At 37.0% G+C, this 26,456-nt stretch overlaps 1 protein-coding gene across 1 annotated transcript; it reads left to right on the top strand.

Moving 5' to 3' along the window:
* Positions 1 to 11,958: 11,958 nt before the first annotated feature.
* LOC308423527 (neuropeptide Y receptor type 6) lies at positions 11,959 to 13,074 on the top strand (the record flags this gene model as incomplete). The annotated part of the gene is made up of 1 exon (XM_080920252.1): positions 11,959 to 13,074. The coding sequence occupies one exon, from the start codon at positions 11,959 to 11,961 to the stop codon at positions 13,072 to 13,074; it is 1,116 nt and encodes a 371-aa protein (XP_080776378.1).
* Between the last annotated feature and the right edge of the window lie 13,382 nt (positions 13,075 to 26,456).

The raw sequence follows: 26,456 nt of genomic DNA on the forward strand, positions 1-26,456 counted from the left end.
AAAAAGATAAGGAAGGACACTTTGTACTCATTACCAGGGAAATCTCTCAGGAGGAACTCTCAATTCTTACCATATATGCTCCAAATACAAAAGCACCCACGTTCACAAAAGAAACCCTACTAAAGTTCAAAAAATATATTTCACCCCACACAATAATAGTGGGAGACTTTAATACCCCACTCTCACCAATGGACAGATCATGGAAACAGAAACTGAACAAGGACACTGTAAAACTAGCAAAGACTATGAACAAACTGGAATTAATAGATATCTACAGAACATATCATCCTAAAGTAAAAGAATACACCTTCTTCTCATAACCCCATGGCACCTTCTCAAAAATTGACCACATAATTGGACACAGAACGAACCTCAATTGATATAAGAAGATTGAAATACTCCAATACATCTTCTCAGATCACTATGGTCTAAGGCTGGTCTTTAGCAACAACAAAGACAACAAAAAGCCCACATGTACATGGAAATTAAACAACGCTCTGTTAAAGGATAGCAGGGTCAAAGAAGAAATAAAGAAAGAAATTAAGGATTTTCTAGAATTCAATGAAAACTAAAACACATCATACCCAAACCTATGGGATGCAATAAAAGCAGTATTGAGAGGAAAACTCATACCCCTGAGCGTTTCCAAATAGAAACTGTAGAGAGCATACATCAGCAACTTGACAGCACAGCTAAAAGCTCTAGAAAAAAGGAAGCAAATACACCCAAGAGCAGTAGACAACAAGAAATAATCAAAATTAGGGCAGAAATAGACCAAATAGAAACAAAAAGAACCATCGAAAGAGTCAACAAAACCAAGAGCTGGTTCTTTGAGAAGATCAACAAGACTGATGAACCCCTGGCCAGACTAAATAGAGGGCAAAGAGAGAGTATACAAATTAACAAAATCAGAAAGGAAAATGGAGACATAGCAACTGAAACTGAGGACATTCAAAAAATCATCAGATCCTACTAAAAAAGCCTATATTCCACAAAGTTGAAAAATCTGAGGAAATGGATGAATTCCTAGACAGATAACAGGTCCTAATGTTAAACCAAGACCGGGTAAATCATCTAAATAATCCCATAACACCTAAAGAAATAGAAGAAGTCATCAAAAGCCTCCCAAACAAAAAGAGCCCAGGTCCAGACGGGTTCAGTGCAGAATTTTATCAGACATTTACTGCGGACATAACACCAATACTCTCCAAACTATTCCAGAAGACAGAATCAGATGGAATATTACCCAACTCATTTTTTGAGGCTACAATAACCCTCATACCTAAACCACACAAAGACCCTACAAGGAAAGAGAACTTCAGAACAATCTCACTTATGAACATTGATGCAAAAATACTCAACAATTCCTTGCAAACCGAATCCAAGAACACATCAAAACGATCATTCACCATGACCAAGTAGGCTTCATCCCTGGGATGCAGGGATAATTTAATATAAGGAAATCCATCAATGTAATCCACCATATAAACAAACTCAAAGAACAAAATCACATAGTCATCTCACTAGATGCTGAGAAAGCATTTGACAAAATTCAACACCCCTTCATGTTAAAAGTCCTGGAAAGAACTGGAATCTAAGGTCCATACCTAAATATGATAAAAGCAATATACAGGAAACCAACATCCAACATCAAACTTAACGGTTAAAAACTTGAAACAATCCCACTAAAATCAGGGACTCGACAACGCTGCCCATTCTCCCGCTACCTATTTGACATAGTACTGAAGTCCTGGCTGGAGCAAGTAGACAGCAAAAGGAAATCAAAGGGATACTAATTGGAAAGGAAGAAGTAAAAACATGACTCTTTGCACATGACATGATAGTGTACTTAAGTGACCCCACAAATTCCACCAGAGAATTCCTACAGCTGATAAACTAATTCAGCAAAGTGGCTGGATATAAAATTAACTCAAACAAATCAATAACCTTCCTATATTCATAGAACAAACATGTGGAGAAACAAATGAGGGGAAATATACACTTCACAATAGTCACAAAAAACTATGAAATACCTTTCTGTGACTCTAACTAAGCAAGTGAAGGACCTGTATGACAAGAACTTCAAACCTCTAAAAAAGTAAATTGAGGAAGATCTCAGAAAATGGAAAGATCTCCCATGCTCATGGATTGGAAGGATCAACATTTTAAAAATGGCCATCTTACCAAAAGAAATCTACAGATTCAATGCATTACCCATAAAAATTCCAACCCAGTTTTTAATTGAGTTGGAAAGATCAATGTGCAATTTTATCTGGAATAACAAAAGATGTAGAATAGCAAAATCCATCCTCAACAACAAGAAAACATCTGTGGGAATCACTATATCTGACATCAAGCTATATTACAAGGCAATTGTCCTAAAAACTGCATGGTACTGGTACATAAACAGGCATGTGAATCAATGGAATAGAATAAAAGATCCAGAAATGAGCCCTTACGTATATGGTCATCTGATTTTTGACAAAGGAGCTGTAAACATTCAATTGAAAAAGGACAGTCTATTTAACAAATGGTGTTGGTCCAACTGGCACTCAGCATGCAGAAGAATGAAAATAGACCCTTTCTTATTTCCTTGTACAAAGCTCAAGTGTAAGTGGATCAAAGATCTCTACATTAAACCAGATACACTGAAACTATTAGATGAGAAAGTAGGGAAAACCTTAGAACACATAGGCACAGGAGAAAATTTTCTGAACAAAACACCAATGGCTCAAGCTCTAAGGTCAAAGATTAACAAATGGGACTTAATGAGATTGCAAAGTTTCTGTAAGGCTAAGAACATTGTCAAGAAAACAAAATGGCAGCCAACAGAATGGGAAAAGATCTTTACCAATTCCACATCAGATAGAGGCCTAATAACCAAGGTATACAAAGAACTCAAAAAGCTAGACAGCAGAGAATCAAACAACCTTATTAAAAAATGGGGTACAGAGCTAAACAAAAAGTTCTCAATTGAGGAATATCGAATGGCTGAGAAGCATCTAAGGAAGGGCTGGACATTATTAGCCATCAGGGAAATGCAAATCAAAACAACCCTGAGATTCCACTTCATACATACCAGAATGGCTAAGATCAAATTTCAGATGACAGCAGGTGCTGGTGAGGATGCCGAGAAAAAGTAACACTTCTCCACTCTTGGTGGGGTTGCAAACTGGTACAACCCTTCTGGAAATCAGTCTGTTGATGCCTCAGAAAATTGGACATAGTACTACCTGAAGACCCAGTTATTCCACTTCTGAGCATATACCTCAGAGAAGCTCCAACATACAACAAAGACACATGTACCACAATGTTCATAGCAGTCCTATTTATAATAGCCAGAACCTGGAAAGAAAACCGATGTCCTTCAGTAGATGAATGGATACAAAAACTGTATTATATTTACACAATGGAGTAGTTTTTACTCAGCTATCAGAAACAATGACTTTATGAAATTCTTAAGAAAATGGATACATCTAGAGAATATCATCCTGAGTGAGATAACCCAGTCACAAAAGAACAGACTGATTATGCAGTCACTGATAACCAGATACTAACCCCAGAAATCTCTGAACACCCCAGAAACAACTCACAGACTGTATGAAATTCAAGAAATGCAAAAGCCAAAAAAAGAGAAGAAAATGAAAACCATTATGCTTAATCTTTACACACCAAGAAAACTTTGACTATTTCCAGGTTACATCTTGTTTTACATGTACTTTATGCTCATTATAACTAGTAAGATTTTAGTGCACACTATCAAACCTTTAAATAAATCAAGTACTGAGAAAAATGTATTTGTATACTTTTTTGAAATAATGCCTAAAATCTGTACATTTATCTTTGTTTTTAAAATAAAATTGTTCAATTAAAAATAAATAAATAAATAAATATTCCAGGACTTAAAATAAATAAATAAATAAATAAATAATAAAAATTTTGCTACTTTAAGGCCCACCTACACCTCTTTTTACATATACATAAAAGATGTTCCACCATACCATAAGGACACATGCTCCACTATGCTCACAGTAATCTTATTTGTAATAGCCAAAAACTGGAAACAATCCAGATGTTCCTCAACTTAAGAATAGATATAGAAAATGTAGTTCAATTACACAATAGAATACTGTTCAGCTGTTAAATATGAAAACATCATGAATTTTGCATGGAAGTTGGTAGAACTAGAAAATATTATCCTAAGTCTGATATCCCTAGTGTAAAGGATTTGCACGGTATGTAATCACTGATAAGTAGGTATAGGCCATCCAAATACTCATTATACAACCCACAGATCTTAAGAAGTTTAACAAGAAGAAAGACCCAAGTGAGAATGCTTCAACTATCTTAGAAGCTGGGAACAAATTAATCACAGAAGGAAGAGGGAGGTAGGGACCTGAGTGAGATGTGGGAGTGGGAAGGGGAAAGGGGACAGGATCAAGTATGGGAGATGACAGGAGATAAGTACAGAAGGCCAAGAGAATGAAGGGAAATATGCAGCTTTTGAGAGGGTGGAGGGTTGGAGGAACCGCTAGAAAGTCCTAGAGACCTGGGATATGACAGGCTCCCAAGTATCAATAGGGATGACCTTAGCAGAAAGGCTCAAAGGTGGGGAGATGGAACCTGAATAGGCCTTCTCCGGTAGATAGCAAGATCCAAATTTGAGTACCATGGACAATAAAACATGGATTTAGGTTATCCTGGTTTCATGTTTCCATGTCAAAGATGTCTCATGACATCTTTTAGTAGCAGAACAAAGAAATTCATAAATCAAGCCACGTTTAAAATACATTTATGGGTATATCAGAGAGCCAGTTACAAGAAGGAGCAAAGGCTTTTTATATAAGTCTCAGATGCGCACTTATGATATTTTTAAATTCTGTGTTAATGGAAACCAGTTGTCTTCTAAGTTAATAGAATAATATGTTAATAATTAATAATGGTTGTTAATTTTTAGTCAGAAGAAGTTAGGTCTCACATGGAGGTAGGCAAATGCTTCAGGAAGCTAAAATTAACCCAACATAAGGTAACTAGGATGTGGTTCTTCAACATTCCAAATTTTTCGTATCACTGGAGTTCCAGTCAATCAATCTGTCTTTCAGACATTGATTCTGATAATTTCACCTATCGACAAAGCATCTTATTTTTTGCATACTAGTAACCGCATAGTATTTGTGAAATACAATAAGCTCCTTAGTAGTTAGAAAGGCCCATTGTTAGGATCTGATGTAGATGAGACTGAGTCTTAGACAGAACACCAATCTTCAAGAAAGAATATCTGATGAAAAATTAATAAAGAAATTTATGAGTCATTAAAAACTATTAGCCATCACAGTCCATATCTGACATATATTTTCTTATGCCCTCTGTATGTGACATAACATTTACTTATGACATTTAATAGGACTACTAAACCTAGAATTAAAATAACCAAAAGCACAGTTTGGCATAATGGAGTGAACAGATAAAGGGGACATGTATTTTAAATAACCCAAATTTAAATAAAAACTAGTCTCCTAACAATTTTTCAAATACAAGCCATTTTCAGTGCCTACTTTCATTTAGAGCAATAGACAGTCAACTGTTAGTTTCAAAGTCGTATATAAAAATTACATTTCTATCTGGTATAATGGTATATGTCTATAATCTCAGTCTCTAGCAGGAGGATTATGATTATGATTCCCAAAGTCATCCTCAGCTACCTAATAACTTCAAGACCAAGGTTACATGATGCTCAAAAAATCTTTTATCTTTTTCTAAGTCAGTGATAATGTCAATTCTGAAAGCATGTTATTAGATATAAATTATGGCACAATTTAGATAAAATCCATCGATTGAGTACAAGAAAATGTCTACAACTAGCTACTAATATATACTAATAGTTTTCCAGGAACCTATAAGATAACATTCAGATTTTCACAGAGCTACTCTTGTTTGAAAAGTATCACTATATATGCCAGAAATTGCTATATATTTTCACGAGGCACTTTTATCATCCCTGCAGAGGCTAGAGAATAGTATTTGTGACATTTTCAGACCTCTTAAGTAGCTGTAGCTAGGCTTCACTGCTGCCAAGGTCCTGGCTCCTCCCTGTATGCTCCCTTCAGCACTCACTGGATCACAGAACTCCAACTTCTCTGCCTATGTAACGACTCCAACTCCAGGGAATGGCTTCTAACATGAAACTGCGATAAATGCATTAGAACAGGAGAAAGAAGTATGGGACGTGGAAAGATGGTTATTGTGACATCCTTCTTCAAAGAAATCGTCTTTAAGAATAACAAGTTTGAAGAAAGCAAGCCTGTGGAAAATGAAAGTTCAGTGACAGAACTGTAAATCTCTAACAGGTAAGAAATTTGGAAACAAACTTGTAAAATTTATACGAATCTTGTAAATGTGGTTTTCTGATATGCATTTTGTACTAAGATATTCTAATTTTAAGTATGAGATCATTTAAAAGCTGGAATTCTCCCGTTTCCGAGTTTAATTGCATCAATGGAATTCTTGTTTCTGTGATCTGAAAATCAAATGTATAACATTATAATGTACCATAGTAGGTATATACTGAGTTTTCAATGAGCAAGAACTGAGCAGAATAAAGAGGTTCACATAATGTTAATCAGGCCCGTTGCACTTTTTAATCAGGCTGTGGGAGAGTAGAACATGTTTCCTGATACTCATTGTGGGTACTTGCTGCAGATCTTCATTCTCAGGGGTGGACAGATTCTAATTTCATTTGTCTTCATGAAACTAGTCATTTGGCTGTTTTTTTTAAAACAAATTAAATGACTAAATATACAAAAATATGACTTGGTATGTAGTTTAGATTATACAATTGTAATTGATCACGAGCAAGTCAGTGGGCCATAATTCATAAATCAAAAATTAAGTGGCATTTCTAGTGAAAGCACAAGACAGTGTAAAGATCAAGTTAAGACAGCCTACATTTTTGGTACGTCACTGCATTGTGAATGATTTAATAAATGTGCAGTACTTTAAAAAAAACATTAATTCTCTAATAACTAAAGATTCTATTTGCATTAACAGGACCATAGAATTCGTGATTCTTAGAAACTTAAGGAGAAAATGTGAGTTCAGGAGTGTGTGTGTGTGTGTGTGTGTGTGTGTGTGTGTGTGTGTGTGTGTGTGTTACAGAATGTTCCTGCCAATTTTGAATAACTAAGAATAGAAAACAGAACATTTTTAATGAAATGCATAAAAAGAAGCAGAAATTAGTGGCAAGCATGTAGAACTCTGAAGACCAGGAGATTTGAGCTCTACTCACAGAGACACCAGCCATGTGAGTGAAATAAAGAAGGATTACTTTCAAGACAAAGACTTTAGAGTTTCTTTAGACTTCTCAATAATTTAAAATCTGTTTTGTTTTTTTTTTGTTTTTTTTTTTTTTTTTGTTTTCCTAAAATGTATCTAGAGTTAAAGAAAGAGGAAACAAATTAGACAAGAACATGGTGAACAGAAAATGAAGGTGTTAGTGAAAAGGAAAAAAGAATGATCAAGAGCAAATACATACAAAGTCTCTACCCTACTTCACTTCTCTTTCTTCCAATAAGAATTGTGTTAATTAAAAAAGGACAAACATGGCATAACAAAAACACATCCAAATAAATAAATAAAATGTCATTGGAATTTTCATAGAGTAATTCTCTTATTTTGTTTGTCTTAAAATATATAAATCAAAATTTATTTTTAAATTAATTTTATATAAAATTATTACACTACAATACATAAATAAAACATGTCAAGATAGACACTTTATAAATAAGATCTAATCAAATTGAAGGTTGGAGATTCCTACCTCGGTCATGTGTTACCCATAGACTTAACCAAATGTTACTTCTTTATTTGAGATCTTACATTTCTAGCATTTCTACCAAGCAATTCAAGATGAACATTCCTAAAATAGAATTGTATCCTAAGAATTTTTTTATGAACTTCAGCTTAACATTACTTCGCTCCCAGATAAGCAGGATTTACAGACTGAAACCTCAGAGTTACCAATTATGTAAATTGCAAAGCCCACAGTGCAATTTAAAGCCCATATTTAGGGATTTCCCTGCTAATCTTTGAGCTGTGCAGAGAGCATTTGGGTTGTACAGCTCTTGCATTCATCTCTGAGTCCTTCCCAGATAAAGCCCATCCAACACTTTTCTGACATTTCTGGGCTCTGAGTCTTTCTTTGGAATTTACAATCTTGAGAGCAATTTTATTTTCTTGAACAGTAATCAACATATAAAGGAATAAGGTTTCTTTACAGCATTGCTGTTGCTGGATGGGAAGTACTCCCACCCTCTCTGAACACATTAACAAAAAAAAAAAAAAAAAAAAAGGCTGCTGATGTTTACTCCTTTCTTTCTTTCCCATCTACTAGGAACTCTGTGAAGTTCTGCACATTTTTACATCTGAAAAGAGAATGCTGCTATCAGAGTGCTATTTCCTGGATCCATAAGAAGTATGTTTTTCTAAGAAACAACAAAAACTGTAGAGAAAATCAGTTACACACACACACACACACACACACAAACACACACACACACACACACACACACACACACACACAAAACTTTGGCTCCACCTAATTCCTGAGACTTGATTTTCTATTAATTAGACAGAACTAGAACATTCCCACCCCTTCCCACAAAAGTTTTGCCTAAGTGGCTGACATAGTCAACAATAACAATACAGTAATGAACACTGTTGAGCAGTTTATGAAATGTTTTCAAGATAGATACCATTTCATTGGCCATTATGAAATAATAAAGAAGCTATTTTTAGATTTATATTATCTGATGAAAAAATTGAGCACTAGCTAGCAGCAGATATGCCCTCAGTGAGGAAGTCCCATGCTGTGCCAGCACACCAGACTGCATACACAGTTACTGCCCAACTCCTTTTCTTTCCTTTTTCCATCCAAGTGAATTTTGTTTGGTAGAAAGGCATCAATTAGAAATAAAAGCTTTCTATTTCTCATCTGTAGTTCTGGTTTATCAAGTGACAGAAAGAGTTTGAATATAATTTGAAATGTCCCTTCAGCCAAAATCTGTGAACGTCAGGTCTGTAGAAATCCCGATGTTTTTAAACAGGGCTATTTCTCCTTGTCACCACATCATTGACAAGTCCTTTTTGCTGCCTTTATAAAGTATACTGTGGTTATCAGTGGTTCCCATTTATCCATGGTATTTTTATTGTGTTCTTCATTGTGATGTTTATTGTACAGGCTAAAAGCATTTTTTGAAGTGATTTCTTTCCAGTAACAATTTTCTAAGCCTTTGAACTCAGGGAAGAGCAAGCCAAAATAATTTCACACTGTAAAAAAAAAAAGTTCATGCCCCCCCATTCCTATTGCTCAGTCTTCTTTATCAGTATTGCTTATGTTTCATTCGCCAGATTCCTAAAGAATAAACCAAAATAGGGAAGTTTTTTTCATCCCTCCCTCTCTGCCCTCTTTCCACATGTTTAAGATAGAACTCTCACCATTGATTCTTTGTTCATTAAGTTTGTGATGTCTACTGATATAAATAATTCTACTGAATATAATCACACCAAACTATGCTGAGCCATGGGTCCAGTGCCCCTTATGCACTGGACATTAGAAGAAATCTGGAGGAAGGAAGAATTGATGGAACAGATTATAAACAAAATTGGTTCTAAATAGTAGATGGTTGTGCATTTAATTCCTTCATTGATTCCCCAAAATCTGAACAAGATACCAAACATTTACTTCATCCCAAAGAATGAAGATACAAAAGGAGAAGGCATACACTAGCCCACAACACCTGTGTTCTGTAATTCTAGCACCCATCTTGAAGACTTGAACCGAGTTCAGGGCAGTAGAAAGGACAGATTTAACAGCACATACACTGAGCGTCTGCTCTCTACCATATGTTGGTGATAAGAGAATAATTCAGTTGCACATTGTTACTTAATTGTAACAACTAAAGCAGGTAGGCATTATTTATCACCATTCTTCAGATGGGAATCTGGCTTAAATCATTTCCAGTAATGCTTTTGTTGGGTATGTTCAATCTATAGCCTGCAGGCTACATGCAAGTGGACGGTGGAAGGTATAACAGTGAGAGCACCTTTGTGAAAAAAAGTTGAGGGGAAGGAGGGAGGGAAGTGGGTGGGAAAGGGTATAACATTTGGAATGTAAATTAAGAGAATATCCAATAAAATTGAAAAAAAGTATCATAACAAAATTTATAAACACACTTTAAAATTATAAGACATTTTTTGAAATTTTTATAAATTAATCACATGGTTCTCAAGCACGAAATTTCTAGAAGACTGTTGCATTCCAACGTCAAAAATTTGAGTACAACAGCTTGGAACCTGCATTAGTCCAAGTGCATTGTGCTGCTGGAAATACCATATGGTAGACAGTTTATAAACGACAGAAACTTATTTCTTATAGTTTTACTCACTACAAAGTCCAAAATCAATAGGTCAGCAACTTCAGGTATGGTGAGGACTTCTGCCTGCCTCACAGGATGACACTTTTGTAGAGGGGACAAGTACTAAGTCCTTACATGCAAAGGGGAAAGAAGCAGCAAAAGACTTGGTAGATGGATAGATGCATACGTGCATAGGTATACAGATCTTTGAAAGAAATAGAGCACAAAGCCTTGTGTGTGTTAAGCAAGCACTCCACCACTAAGTTGCATTCAAAAGTACTCATCCCCCTTCTTAGAACACTAATTCATAATTGGAAAGATTGTTTAGCCTGCTTATCTCCTAAAAGTCCCTCCTTTTAGTATTGTTACAATGAATAAGAACCATAAGTTTTGGAGTGAACAAAAGCACTCACATTGTGATAGGTACAAATCGAAACATAGTTTCCTGGCCCTCCCCACCAGTACAACTGGTGATCTGTATAATCTATTGGATGAAGAGCATACATATTAATATGATTCTGAAAAACAGGCAGAAATTAAAGGGTATGGAAATATATATATGTGTGTGTGTATGTATGTGTGTGTGTATGTGTTGTCTATGTGTGTGTGTGTCTGTGTACTGCCCTGGATAGTTACCAAGATGTTGTAGCATTCTTCTCTTGATGCATGTGAAGCATAAACAGATAGAACTAATAAAATACCAGAAAAAGAGAGAAAGAAGAGAGAACAAGGCCAAAGACCTGCTTAAGTCATGTCCACATCCTCAAGATCATTGCCCTATTTATAGAATTATTTATATTGTTAAGAATCATCTCAATTGTTAAGATTTTGTGAACTGGAGATAAAGCTCTGTTGGTAAAGTGCTTGCCTAACATATGTGAAGTCCTAGGTTCTACTCCCAAGACTATGTAAAACCTTGTGTGGTGATGAGTGTCTGTAGTCCCAGCATTCAGCAAGTAGAGGCCAGGAGGATCACAAGTTCAAGAATATCATTTTGAAAATCTCTCTCTCTCTCTTTCTCTCCCTCTCTCTCTCTCTCTCTCCCTCCCTCCCTCCCTCCCTTTCTCTCTCTCCCCCTCCCTTTCTCTCTCTCTCCTTTCTCTCTCTCTCTCTCTCTCTCTCTCTCTCTCTCTCTCTCTCTCTCTCTCTCTCTCTCTCTCTCTCCCTCCCTCCCTTTCTCTCTCCCCCTCCCTTTATCTCTCTCTCCCTTCCTTTCTCTCTCTCTCCCTTTCTCCCTCCCTCCCTCCCTCTCTCTCTCTCTCTTTCTCTCTCTCTCTCTCTCTCTCTCTCTCCCTCCCTCCTTTCCTTCCTCCCTCCCTCACACCCCTCTTTCTCTCAAAAAAATCCTAATATTCTGATTTCTCTTTGATTTTTAGAATCTCAAGAGCATGCTGATGTCATTTATGCAGACAGAAATCAGAAACATTCAACTCTCTGATTATCTATTGAGAGTTTCAAATTCAGGGGTCCCTCAAGAACTGATGGTCAAACATCCATTGATGATACACAGAAGCTTAGAAGATCTTTAATTAAAAATCCTGACATAATGGAAGTGCCCACAAACCAGCCAGCGTCGAATAAAACCGGTGGCAAGACCAACAACTCTACATTTTCCTACTTTGAATCCTGCCAACCCCCTTTTCTAGCCATACTCTTGCTACTCATAGCATATACTGTGGTCCTGATCATGGGCATTTTTGGAAACCTCTCTCTGATCATCATCATCTTTAAGAAACAGAGAGAAGTTCACAATGTTACTAACATACTGATTGCCAATCTGTCCCTCTCCGACATCTTGGTGTGTGTCATGTGCATCCCTTTTACAGTCATCTACACTCTGATGGACCACTGGGTATTTGGGAACGCTATGTGTAAACTCACTTCGTACGTGCAAAGTGTCTCAGTCTCTGTGTCCATATTCTCCCTTGTATTGATCGCCATTGAAAGATATCAGCTGATCGTGAATCCCCGTGGCTGGAAACCCAGGGTATCTCATGCCTATTGGGGCATCATCTTGATTTGGTTCATTTCTATGATAATGTCTATTCCCTTATTTCTGTCCTACCACCTCACCAATGAACCTTTTCACAATCTCTCTCTCCCTACTGACATCTACACCCACCAAGTGGCCTGTGTGGAGATATGGCCATCTAAACTGAACCAACTTCTCTTTTCCACATCATTATTTATGCTCCAGTATTTTGTCCCTTTGAGTTTCATTCTTATCTGCTACCTGAAGATTGTTATCTGCCTCCGAAAAAGAACTAGGCAGGTAGACAGGAGGAGGAAAAATAAGAACCATCTCAATGAGAACAACAGGGTAAATGTGATGCTGATTTCCATTGTTGTGACTTTTGGAGCCTGCTGGTTGCCCTTGAACATCTTCAATGTCATCTTTGACTGGTATCATGAGATGCTGATGAGCTGCCACCATGACCTGGTATTTGTAGTTTGCCACTTGGTTGCTATGGTTTCTACATGCATAAACCCTCTCTTTTACGGATTTCTCAACAAAAATTTCCAGAAGGACCTAAGGATGCTCATTCACCACTGTTGGTGTGTTGAACATCAGGAAAGATATGAAAATATTGCCATGTCCACTGTGCACACAGATGAATCCAAGGGATCATTAAAAGTGGTTCAAATACCAACAGGGATATAGTAAGCAAAATCAAAACCTTTCTAGAATGAAAGAAGAAGAAATAATATGGAATAGGGCAAGGTGAAGAGGAAGACAAAATTAAACACATAATATCATTGGGCCCAGTTTAGCTTTAAGTTAAACATGTCTATTCCATTTAGTCATAGAACACACAGATTTATCCTTGCCTTTATTTTTCCCCTTTGGAATAATAATATCTCAAATAATCTAGCCATCATTACTAAGATAGAGAGCAAAAATGAGAAAGCATACAAGGACAGTGGAGATGTCTGGGTAACAAAGCTCACGCTATTCACTGGAATAACCACAAAGTTATTCATTGTGCTACAGCCAGGAAAAGCCCATACTATGCATCCTTTGCATCAAAGCAATTCAATTTTCACAGGTAGAACTATGACTTTTAACCACATAACAATTCACTTAATTAGCTAAATCAAAAAGTATAGTACCATAATTTATTAGTTAATTATATCTGGATTATGATTGAAAGTTGATTTTAATATGTAGACTGAACATTATAGTTATAATTAATGTCCCTGTCTGAATCAAATCCTGAAGTTGAAATAATATTACACTATTCCACTTTTTACTAACAATGTTATTAGGACTAGGAAAACTGGTCATAGATTCAATAGCACTCTAGTTATGACAGAGATCATTTTAACTAATGAATGTTCTGTTTTGATAGAGATTTCATTTCAAAATGGCCTTTTATCCTGATTTTTTATGTATATTAAGTAGGGATTCATAATAACTTTGCAAACTTGGAGGTTATTATCAACAGTGGTATTATAATTAGCAACAGCATTCCAAAAAATTATCATCTATCTCATTACTTAACATCATCTAAGAATAGTCACTAAATAATACCATCAGCTAGATTATTTACAAGATAACTGGCCTATTGTGTCAATACCAGTTAGCACAGGACTTCTACTAATTCACACAAGCTTTACCATTTTCTTAGGCAAACCTCCCTGAATTTTATTAAATTTGACTGAGGCTATGTGTGGCATGTACAAATGTAAGCATGTCTTCTTTTAATAAAAGTTCTTTCTAATACCTGTGATTATTTATTTCCATTATTGGAATTCTATCATGGCCTTCTCCCTTCCTCCTTCCTTTTATCCTTTTCTAGTTCTCATCAGAATTTCTATTTTCTGCCATTTGGGGATGAATGAACCATGAAAGCACGAGACACCCAAGGTAAGGAAAATGTGATAGTCCCATAGTGTCGAGTATGGGTTGGCAGCTCAGACTCCTGAAGGCATGAGACTCTGACACCTTAGCCAACCAATAGTTGAGTCTCTCCTTACCGATTTGAACTCTTCTCATTGAGTTCTGCAACTAATAATCCACGTAATTTGTTCTTTACATAGTAAAGAAATACCGACCCTAGTTAAGCAAGCAATACCCCAAACAAACACTAATTTTCCTTTGTGTTACCCACACTCTTGTACTGTCTCCTTTACCTGGTCTCCCCCTGCTTCCACAATAAGAGTAGGTTTTAATCTGCATTTTTACTTCTCTTTAAATTTTCCATAAACTTTCACAAAACAGAGGTCACTAATGTTGTGACTGTTTATGACTGTCTAGTGTTTCTGCTTTAACATTGAAAAGGAGTAAAGAAAAAGAAAGCTTGGGACACAGGAGTTTACCCTGTTATTAAGCTGTATTACTAACTTATGGCAATAGACCTTTTTCAGTTTAGTCCTGAGTCACCACACCAAGCTCTTAAAGTTTTCAAAGGGCCTTCTAATAAGATAGCTAGAGAGGGGTCATTTGAGAGCTAGAATGGGGTATCCTAGGGTGACACAGGCTCTGGCAGGACCTGACTATCTGGATGTATGTAAAGGAGGCTGACAATAAGAATCAATGAGGAGAGATGCCAAGAGTGAGCAAGAGAAGGCTGTCAAATGCCCAGAGAGTTCTGTTCTACCTATCCCTTCACATGGCCATGCAATGGGTGAAAGAGAAGATTCAAAATTTTCCTGTTAGTTCCTAGCTTGGATTAGTACCAGGCCTAAGTAGCCAGTGCTTGACACCCAGAAATCTGAGCTTGTGGCTGAAAAGCTCTGCTCAAGATCTGTATATTGCTGAAGGCTGTGACAGTTGCTATAGAGAAAGTTTGATTTTTTTTTTTTTTTTTTTTTTTTTTTTTTTTTTTTTTTTTTTTTTTTTTTTTTGGTATTTTCCATCCCGTCAGTGTGGTCACAGAGAAGTGGGTACCAGGCTGAGATTAAGGAATGTGCCATGAGACCTGGCTCTGACATACTAATTTGATCTCATTGAAAATACAGGCCGAGAGTTACATTGTTGGATGATAGTGTAACCTTATTATTAATTTTTTAGAGGAACTTGTACACTGTTTTCTAAAATTAGCCAAGAATTCTGAAGTTTTCCTTTCTTTTGGCCAGACTGAAAGCTGCCTATGGGAAAATTCACACCAAGTAAATACCGAGTTAATACCAAATGTGGAGTTAATTTGCACTTACCCACAAGTATGGGTACTAAGGAAGAGACAAAAACAAGTCGCGTTTCAGGGTAGCTGTGTCCAGGAATTCCTCCATAGAGTCAAGGATGCAATAAAGGGGGAGACAGAGGTAAATGTTGCTTGTGGGCTGAAGAACTCTGTCCACTGTTTATGTGCTCCTACAATCAAACTTGTAGTTGAGGTTAATATGTCTTTCTTGAAAAAGAAGTGAAACACAGACAGTGGTGGCAAGTTCTCTAGAATCTGGCAGTTGATTACTTTGCTCTATTGTATGTAGATAAATCTGTCCCTCCAAACCTTTTGGGATTTTGTCATACATTTTTATTCTTTCTCTAGAAGCTTATAACCATCACCACCTCTGGATATAAGATAGAAATAAGTAGAAAAAAAGTGCTTTGGAAACTGAAGGATATCTTTTTGTCATTTTTATTGGATATTCTCTGCATTTACATTTGTAATGTAATCCCTTTCCCTCCTCTCCGATTCCCCCTTCAACCTTTCCATTTTGTCCATGAAGATGCACCTACTTCCAATTAACCATTCAAACCTCAGCACCTTGGTATTCCCCTATACTGGGAAAACAAACTTTCATTAGACCAAAGGCCTCTCCTCCCATTGATGCCAAACAATGGCATCCTATGCTACATATGCAACTAGAGCCATGGGTCTCTCCATGTGTGCTCATTCGCTGGTATTTTAGTCCTTGGGAGTTCTGGAGGGTTTGTTTGGTTGATATTGTCCTTTTTCTCATGGGGTCACAAACACTTTCAGTTCCTTCAGTCCTTTCTTTAGCTCCTCCATTGAGGTCCCCATGCTCAGACCAAAGGTTAGCTTCATGCATCCTCATCTGTATCAGTATGGCTCTGGCAGAGTCTCTGAGGAGGCATCTATATCAGACTCCTGCCAGGAAGCACTTCTTTGCATCAGCAATAGTGACAGGGTTGGTGGCTACATATGGAATAGGTCCCCAGGTAAGACAGTCTCTTGTTGATCTTTTCTTCAGTCTCTGCTCCTCGATTTGTTTCTGTATTTTCTCCTGTGAGTGTTTTGTTCTACCTTCCAAGAAGTACTGAAGCATCCACATTCTCGTCTTCCTTCTTTTTGAGCTGCATGAGGTCTGTGAATTGTTTATGGGTATTCCAAGCTTAGGGGCTAGTATCTGCTTATCAGTTAGTGCATACCATGTGTGTTCTTTGTGAATGGGTCACCTCTCTCAGGGTATTTTCTAATCTTATCCATTTGCCTAAGAATTTCCTGAAGTCATTGAATTTAAGAGATGAGAAGTACTCCATTGTGTACATGTACCACAATTTTTGTATCCATTACTCTGTTGAAGGACATCTCAGTTCTTTGCAGATTCTGGATATTATTAATAAGGCTGTTATGAACATAGTGGAGCATGTGTCCTTATTATATTTTGGAGTATATTCTGGGTCTATTCCTAAGAGTGATATAGCTGAGTCCTGAGGTAGTACTATGTGATTTGTTTCAGTAAATTCAACATCCAGCAACTTTTCTGAAGTTGTTTACCAGGTTTAGGAGTTCTCTGGTGGAATTTTTCAGGTCAATTAAGTATACTACAATATCATCTACAAATAGTGATATTTTGACTTCTTTTTTTACTATTTGTATGTCTTTGACCTCTTTTTGTTTCCTAATTTCTCTGGCTAGGCCTTCCAGTACTATATTGAATAGGTTGGGGGAGAGTGGGCAGCCTTTTCTAGTCCCTACTTTTAGTGCTTCAAGTTGCTCACAATTCAGATTGATGTTGGCTACTAGTTCGCTGTGTATGTTTAGGCATGGGCCTTGAATTCCTGATCTTTCCAAGACTTTTAACATAAAATGGTGTTGAATTTTGTGAAATGCTTTCTCAGCATCTAATGAGATAATAATGTGTTCTTTTTTTGAGTTTGTTTATGTACTTTATTACATTGATGGATTTCTGTACATTGTACATCCCTACATTTCTGGGATGGACCCTACTGGATTATGGTGAATTCTTGAGTTTGGCTTGCAAGAATTTTATTGAATATTTTTGTATTAAGGTTTATGAGGGTAACTAGTCTGAAGTTCTCTTTCTATATATGGTCTTTGGATGGTTTAGGTATGAGCATAATTGTGGCTTTGGGTATGAATGAATTGAATAGCATTTCTTCTTTTTATATTTTGTGGAATAGTATGGAAAATATTGGCATTAGGTCTTCTATGAAGGTATAATAGAATTCTACACTAAACCCATCTGGTCCAGGGCTTGGGGGGGGGTTGTTACAGGACTGTTTAGATGGTTTATCTGACCCTGTTTTAACTTTGGTACCTGGTAACTGTCTAGAAAATTGTCCATTTTCTCTAAATTTTTCCATTTTTGTTAAGTATAGGTTTTTGTAGTTGGATCTGATGATTTCTTGAATTTCCTCAGTTTCTGTTGTTATGTCTCCTGTTTTATCTCTGATTTTGTTAATTTGGATACTCTCTCTGTGCTCTCCAGTTAGTCTGGCTAAGGGTGTATCTATCATCTTGTTTTCTCTAATAATCAGATCCTGGTTTTGTTGATTCTTTGTATAGTTTATTTTGGTTCTTCTACTTGGTTGATTTCAGCTCTTAGTTTGACTATTTCCTGCATCTACTCCTCTTGGGTATATTTGCTTCTTTTTGTTCTAGAGCTTTAGGTGTGCTGGCAAGCTGCTAGTGTATGCAATTCCTGTGCCCTGTGAGATCCTGGTGGGTCTCTCTTTGAACAGTCTGTGCAGAAAACATGAGGTTGCACTTGTGGGCTTAGGAATAAAAGTGCTTCTGGCTGCTCAGCTCTCTGAGGGCAGGTTGTGCGTGCCAATGGCAGTGGAATGGCCCTAACTCTGGGCACAGGTGGGAACTGTAAGATGAATTCTTAATAATTAATTTCTCAAAATAATTTGGATTTATATCCAAACTAATAGTCAATCTAATGAATCCTCTTTTATGTTTATACATACTTATAAATATATATATGAACATATACATGTGTATGTGTTCCTTGAATGCAGCAATATGTGTCTTACTCAGATATCTCTAAGATCAACTATGTTAGCATCAGCTACAGATATAGAATAACTTGGTGATAACAAATTGTTGCTTGAAAGTAATGGAGTAGATGAGAGACAGCTATTGAACTATCAGCACTCATAAAATTTTGGTGACAGGAAGACAAACGAAACCACATCTTCATCCTAGGAAGATTCAAGGACATGGTAGACTGTTTTGGCTATGTTAGTCTCTGTTCTATTGCTGTGAACAGACTCCATGACCAAGGCAACTCTAAATTTAATTTAAGAAGAAAAAAGTTTGCTTAAAATTTCAGAAACTTAGCCCAGGATTTTCACAGAGGAAAAGGTGGAAAACAAATAGACAGGTGCTGCAGCAGCAGAAAGTGTTCAGTCCTGATCAGCACATAGAAAACGACACCTGGTCTATCAAGTTTTGAAATTGTAAAGCTCACCCCCTGTGGCATACCTCCTTCAACAATCCCCCCTCTCAATCCTTCCAAACAGTTCACCAAATGGGAACTAAGCATGCAAGTATATGAGCCTGTAAGGGTGCTAATCACCCAAACCATCACAATGGCTCAAATACCCTTTGGTAGTAAGAGATAGTTAACTGACATGTCTTGGGACTTAGTGGAAATTCCTCTAAAGGCACATATTTTGCTGTGCTGGAGGATTCTTGAAGCAAATAGCTTTTAAAATAAAAAGCCTTCCAGGACACCTAGCCTCTAGAAGAATTATATAATTAAATTCTATGAAACTAGATTCTCTACAATGTGAAAAACAACAGAGCTCTATCTTTTTAGAAAACAAAGTTCTTCATTAACAAGAAAACAATGATGCCAAAAACAAAAGTTCTGAAGTTAAGACCCAAGAATCCAAAGCAACTGCATGTAAGAAGTTTTGGCGTACAAAGGCAAATCTAAAATGTAGCTTAAGATTTGGAAAAATTGTCAATCCAATCATTCAGTCAACCAAAATGTTTAATAAACATCTACTGGGTATGTGCTTAAATGCAACAGATAGCAGGAGAGACATAATCTATGTTCCCATTGATTTAAGATCTATTATAAATGATAGCTTTTTTAAAAAGATAAGTAAACAAATAAACTAAAATTTTGCAGGTACAGCTCAGTGGTAGGGTAGCTGTCTGGAATATGTAAGTGATTGCGTTTGGTCCCTGGCACTGCAGAAAAAGAGGCAAAAGTACACAGAGGAGAAGAGAAGAAGAAATGGGGGGTGAAACAATGGCAGAGGAGGAGGAAAAAGAAGAGAAAATGGATAATCAAAGATATAATAGAAAAAGTATATTGTAAATACATTTATCAAGAATTCTTTTTAGGCTTATATTTTTCAAAACCCACTTTAATATGTGTATCTAAATGCTTTAACCTCTCTTCTAGCCCACTACCCCTCAAAAGTAGTGGAAAGAAAAGGTTAAGGGCAAAGGAGGATGTGAACCCATATAGAAATAGTCCTTTCTGTCAAATCCAATCTGCATTGCCAGGATAGCATCAGTTTCATTCACATGAATCGGCAGCAGTCGCTCCATCCAATCAGAAACACCATATGGATCAGCAACAGTTCAAACCAGAGGAAACCATGAGTCTCATCCTAGTCCATGGAAGAAGAAAGAAGCCATCAAAACACCATTCGAAGTTTTTTGGTGTGCTTTTCTATGAAGTCATGACAAATGATCATCTGTAAAGAGTGGCAAAGGGAACCAATGCCACAAAGCACTGTCCACTCTCTGGTGGGTTACATTTATACTCTTTTAAATACCATGTGTTCTCTCAAGCATCTGCTCCAAAAAAAATTACATGTCTCTTTTTAGGTAGCTTCTAGAAACATAATGTGTCTGTTTTCAGCAAAACATCCTCCCACAACTCTGCTTCAGCAAAAATATCCACTCATAAGACAGATTCCAGAAAAACATCGTATGACACAACTGAGTCTCCAAAGAAACCAAAGCTTTCTACTTCAATTGTCTTTAAGAAGTAGAGAGTCTTTGTGGAAGATGCAAAATATGAATAGAAGATAAGCATAAATTATATGGGGCTTGTGTTCTCTTAGCTGCTTTGTGAATTGCAGAGCCCAAAGAGACAACTCACACTTTATCTCTCCACTCTTATCTCAATCCATCCTAAAAAAATGATATTGAAGATAAATGAACCAACTCCACTTCAGAAATAAGGAAAACGCTAGTCAGGTATGTTGCCCAGAGTCTGGCAGGGGTAAATCCAGTGTATAAATTGGAATAATGAGCTTTATAAAGTAAGAATGTTCATAATATCCAGGCAATTACAAGGATAAGAATTAAAGAAGAAAGTAGGATTAAGTGTTCTAACCAGAACCTACATCTTCAGATCCTGCAAGAAACCAATTGTCTTTCAGAATAATTATACATATGAGTAAATTTGCAAAAATGGAATTGAAACCTAGTATCCTGACTGGCCCTGGCCAACATTTGTCTTCTAGCAATAGTAACATAAGGTACATGTGACCTGCCAGTCTGTTCAGATAAGTAACTACAAGAGGAGTTGATGTTCAGACAGTATATATTACTCTTACAGTAAAATGGGTATACTTTTTTTTTTCAAAATGAGAATTGCAGCACTAAGCTCATAGATGTTTAAAGAGACATGGAAATGAAGCCAAGCCTGATAGACCCGTGGAACACTTGAGGACCATTTCCAGGCAAAGCCGCTCCTCGTCCATATGTCTTCTAGAAATCATGTCCACAGCTCCTAAAGATAGAAAAAAAAACTGGATTTTTGCACTGATTCTGGGAATTATAAGCGAAAGGATTTTAGAAATAAATATTGGATATGGGTTTAGAGCCTAAGAGAAATGATGGGTACCTGCCTTAGTGTATGAAGATGAAATATATCTTTAAGACCAGGACCTAGTCCTACAGTATTTTCTAAAGAGACCTTGGTTTCTCATATAGCAAAGAGAATCTCATACACTTTCTTATCCTTCTGAGAAGCCACATGGAATACTAACTTTCCCACTGTTTTTAGTACTACCAACTTGTTTAGATTCAAAATTGAAGTGGAACTATTCATCACTTTGTGTCTATGAGGGCATTTCTCGAAATGTTTAACTGAATGGGAAGACATTCACTGAATGTGGGACACTCTGTCTCATGGGTTAGCATTCTGAACTGAATATCTCTCTCTCCCTCTCTCTCTCTCTCTCTCTGTGTGTGTGTGTGTGTGTGTGTGTGTGTGTGTGTGTGTATGCATGTACTTCTTCACAGTGAAAATATGTACTCTCAATCTCAGAGACAAAATAAATTCTCCCTTCTTAAGGGTTGTTGTCAGCTATTTGGTCACAGCAATGAGGTAACTGATACATTTATAACTTCATGAGTACAGAATAATTTTTTCTATTGTTGATGAGAAGGGGGACAACTATGATTGTCTTGAATCCATGAATCTGACATTTTTGTCAAATTCTTCATAGACTTGTTTGGAGGCCTAAGTAGTACACTTAATCCCTACACCCCTTGTCTCAGTACTGTCACCCATGGAAGAGAAGTACTGTTGCTTCTAAGAGTGGGAAAAAAAAAGAAAACAAAATACATGACTAAAAACACATCTACCTGGCTTTCAAAATAGTTACACCGACTCCCTCAATTATCCCATAACATAGAAAACAAAGAAATACTTTTCAAATTAGGTAAGGCAAAGCAAGAATGACACAAAACAAGGTAAATCATTACCAAGCATTACCAAAAACTGATAAGAGAAAATAAAAGGAAGAATTAAAGACAATGTCCACAATGAACAGAAACACTAAAATCCTTGCAAACTGAAATTAAGAACATATTCACGACACAGGACTGGCAAGAATTGGGTGAGTATGTGTTCCGATTAGCCAGGGGGCAGAGAGATCTCAGCAGGGCATTCGGAAAGTGCATGCCTGCCCAGCTTGATCCAGGGACCCAGGGACCCAGAAACCCAGCATCGAACCCTCTGTTCCCAGCCTGCAGCTTCTGGGGTGCAAAACAGGTGTTCAGAGCATCGGCCACCAGAAAGAGTGGAGACCCAGACACACAGGACTAGTGAAAATGGGGTGAGAACAGGTTCTGACTAGCCAGGGGTCAGAGAGATCACAGCAGAGCACTCGGAAAGTGTGCACCTACCCTGCTTGATTCAGGGACCCAGAAACCCAGCATTGGGGCCTCTGTATTCAGCCGGTGGCTTTTTGGGTGCACAACGGGTACTCGGTCCATCTGCCACCAGGAACAGCAGAGATCCAGGGACACAGGCCAGATACAAGGGAAAGGCGAGAACCAATTACTGACAAAACGATGGCAAGAGGAAAGCGAAAGAACGTACCCCAAGGAAACCAAGACAACCTGGCAACACTAAAACCCAGCTCTCCCATCACAACGAACAGCAAGATGACAAACAATCCATGAAAAGAAGACTCAGACCCGAAATCCTACCTCAAGATGATGATAGAGATCCATAAACAAGAACGGGAGAAAAAGCATAAAGAATTAGAAGCTTTTAAAGAAGAAACAAGAAAAACACTCAAAGAACTAAAAGAACTAGGAAAAAAGACAACCAAATAGATGAAGGAATGGAAGAAGGAATTTAGAACGGAAATGGACACAATAAAGAAAACACTAAAAGAGAAAACACTAGAGGTAGAAATCCTAAAAATGAAATCAGGAGTCACAGATGCAAGCATTTCCAACTGACTACAAGAGATGGAAGAGAGAATCTCAGGGGCCGAAGACAATTTTGAAAACATAGACAAAACAGTCAGAGAAGATGCAAAAAACAAAAAGTTCCTAACACAAAATGTAGAGGAGATCCAGGAAACAATGAAAAGACCAGACCTAAAGATAATAGGAATAATAGAGGGCGAAGAATGTCAACTAAAAGGTACAGTAAATATCTTCAACAAAATCCTGGAAGAAAACTTCCCTATCTTTAAGAATGAGATGACCATAAGCATAAAAGAAGCCTTCAGAACTCCAAATAGGTTGGACCAGAAAAGAATTTCCTCCTGACATATAATAGTCAAAACACCAAGTGCCAAAAGCAAAGAAAGAATGCTAAAAGAAATAAGGGGAAAAGGTCAGATAACATATAAAGGCAGACCAATCAGAATCACACCCGATTTCTCAACAGAGGCTATGAAATCTCGGAGAGCCTGGACAGACATCATGCAGACCCTAAGATAGCACAAGTGCCAGCCCAATCTGCTATACCCAGCAAAACTATCAATCACCATAGATGGCAAGACAAAGATAGTCCAAGACAAAACAAAATTCACACAATATATGACCACAAACACAGCACTACAATGAATTATAGGTGGAAAACCCAATACAATGAGGGGAACCACCTCAGAGTAAAAACAAGAAAACTTCTAAGCAAGAAAACCAAAAGAAGAAAGACAAGGGCACAATTCAACCTATCAAAGCAATAATTTTAGGAAAGAGCAACCACTATTCCTTGATGTCTATTAACATAAATGGACTCAACTCCCCAATAAAAAGATATAGGTAACAGACTGGATACAAAAACAAAACCCAGCATTTTGCTGCATACAGGAAACTATTCTCAGAGACAAAGACAGACACTATCTCAGAGTAAAAGGTTGGGAAAAACCTTCCAAGCAAATGGCCTCAAGAAGCAAGCTGGAGTGGCCATTCAAATATCACATAAAGTAGATTTTCAAACAAAAGTTACCAAAAAAGATAAGAAAGGACACTTTTTACTCATTACAGGGGAAATCTGTCAGGAAGAACTTTCAATCCTTAACATATATGCTCCAAATAAAAAAGCACCCACATTCATAAAAGAAATCCTACTAAAGCTCAAAAAATACATCTCACCCCACACAATAATAGTGGGAAACTTAAATACCCCACTCTCATCAATGGGCAGATCATGGAAACAGAAACTGAACAAGGACACTGCAAAACTAGCAGAGACTATGAACCAACTGGAATTAATAGATATCTACCGAACATTATCATCATAAAACAAAAGAATATACCTTCTTCTCAGCACCTCATGGCACCTTCTCAAAAATTGATCACATAATTGGACACAGACCAAGCCTCAATCAATATAAGAAGATCGAAATACTCCCATGAATCCTTTCAGATCACCATGGTCTAAGGCTGGTCTTTAAAACAACAAAGACAACAAAAAGCCCATATACACATGGAAACTAAACAATGTTCTATTAAATGATAACAGGGTCAAAGAAGAAATAAATAATGAAATTAAGATTTTTCTAGAATTCAATGAAAATGAAAACACGACATGCCCAAACCTATGAAATGCAATGAAAGCAGTAATGAGAGGAAAACTCATACCTCTGAGTGCTTCCAAAAAGAAACTGGAGAGAGCATACACTAGCAACCTGACAGCACAGTTGAAAGCTCTAGAAAAGGAAGGAGATATACCCAAGAGGAGTAGACTGCAAGAAATAAGCAAACTTAGGGCAGAAATAGATCAAATATAAACAAAAGGAACCACTGAAAGAATCAACAAAACCAAGAGCTGGTTCTTTGAGAAAATTAACAAGGTTGATAAACCCTTACCCAGACTAACTAGAGGGCAACGAGAGTATAAAAATTAACAAAAATCAAAAATGAAAGTGGAGAAATAACGACTGAAACTGAGGAAATTCAAGAAATCATCAGATCCTACTATAAAAGCCTATACTCAACAAAGCTGTAAAATCTGGGGGAAATAGATAAATTCCTAGACAGATACAAGATACCAAAGTTAAACCAGGACCAGGTAAACCATCTAAATAATCACATAACACCTAAAGAAATAGAAGAAGTCATCAAAAGCCTCCCAAACACAAAAAGCCCAGGTCCATATGGGTTCAGGGTAGTGTTTTATCAGACAATTATTTACGACATAATACCAATACTCCTCAAACTATTCCACAAAATAGAATCAGATGGAAAACTACCTAACTCATTTTTTTGAGGCTAAAATAACCCTTATTCCTAAACCACGCCGAGACCCTACAAGGAAAGAGACCCTCAGACCAATCTTACTTATGAACACTGATGCAAAAATACTCAACAAAATTTTTGGAAAGCAAATCCAAGAATGCATCAAAACGATCATTCACCATGGTCAAGTAGGCTTCATTCCTGGGATGCAGGGAGGGTTTAATATAAGGAAATCCATCACTGTAATCCACCATATAAACAAACTCAAAGAAAAAAAACTACATGGTCATCTTACTAGATGCTGAGAAAGCATTTGACAAAATCAAACACCCCTTCATGTTAAAAGTCTTGGAAAGAACAGAAATCCAAGGCCCATACCTAAACATAATAAATACAATATACAGCAAACCAACAGCCAACATCAAACTTAACGGTGGGAAACTTGAAGCAATCCCACTAAAATCAGGGACTCAACAGGGCTGCCCACTCTTCCCTTCCCAATTCAACATAGTATTGGAAGTCCTGGCCAGAGCAATTAGACAGCGAAAGGAAATCAAGGGATACAAGTTGGAAAGGACGAAGTAAAAATAACAGTATTTCCAGATGACATGATAATGTATTAAGCTACTCCTCAACTTCCACCAGAGAACTCCTACAGCTGATAAACAAGTTCAGTAATGTGACTGGATATAAAATTAACTCAAACAAATAAGTAGCCTTCCTATATTCAAAGGACAAACATGTGGAGAAAAAAAATAGGAAAAAGATACCCTTCACAATAGTCACAAAAACTGTGAAATACCTTGGTGTGACTCTAACTAAGCAAGTGAAAGACCTGTATGACAAGTACTTCAAACCTCTAAAGAAGAAAATCGAGGAAGATCTCAAAAAATGGAAAGATCTCCCATGCTTATGGATTGAAAGG

Source organism: Micromys minutus, assembly GCF_963924665.1.
Source record: "Micromys minutus genome assembly, chromosome: 8".
Taxonomy (NCBI): Eukaryota; Metazoa; Chordata; class Mammalia; order Rodentia; family Muridae; genus Micromys; species Micromys minutus.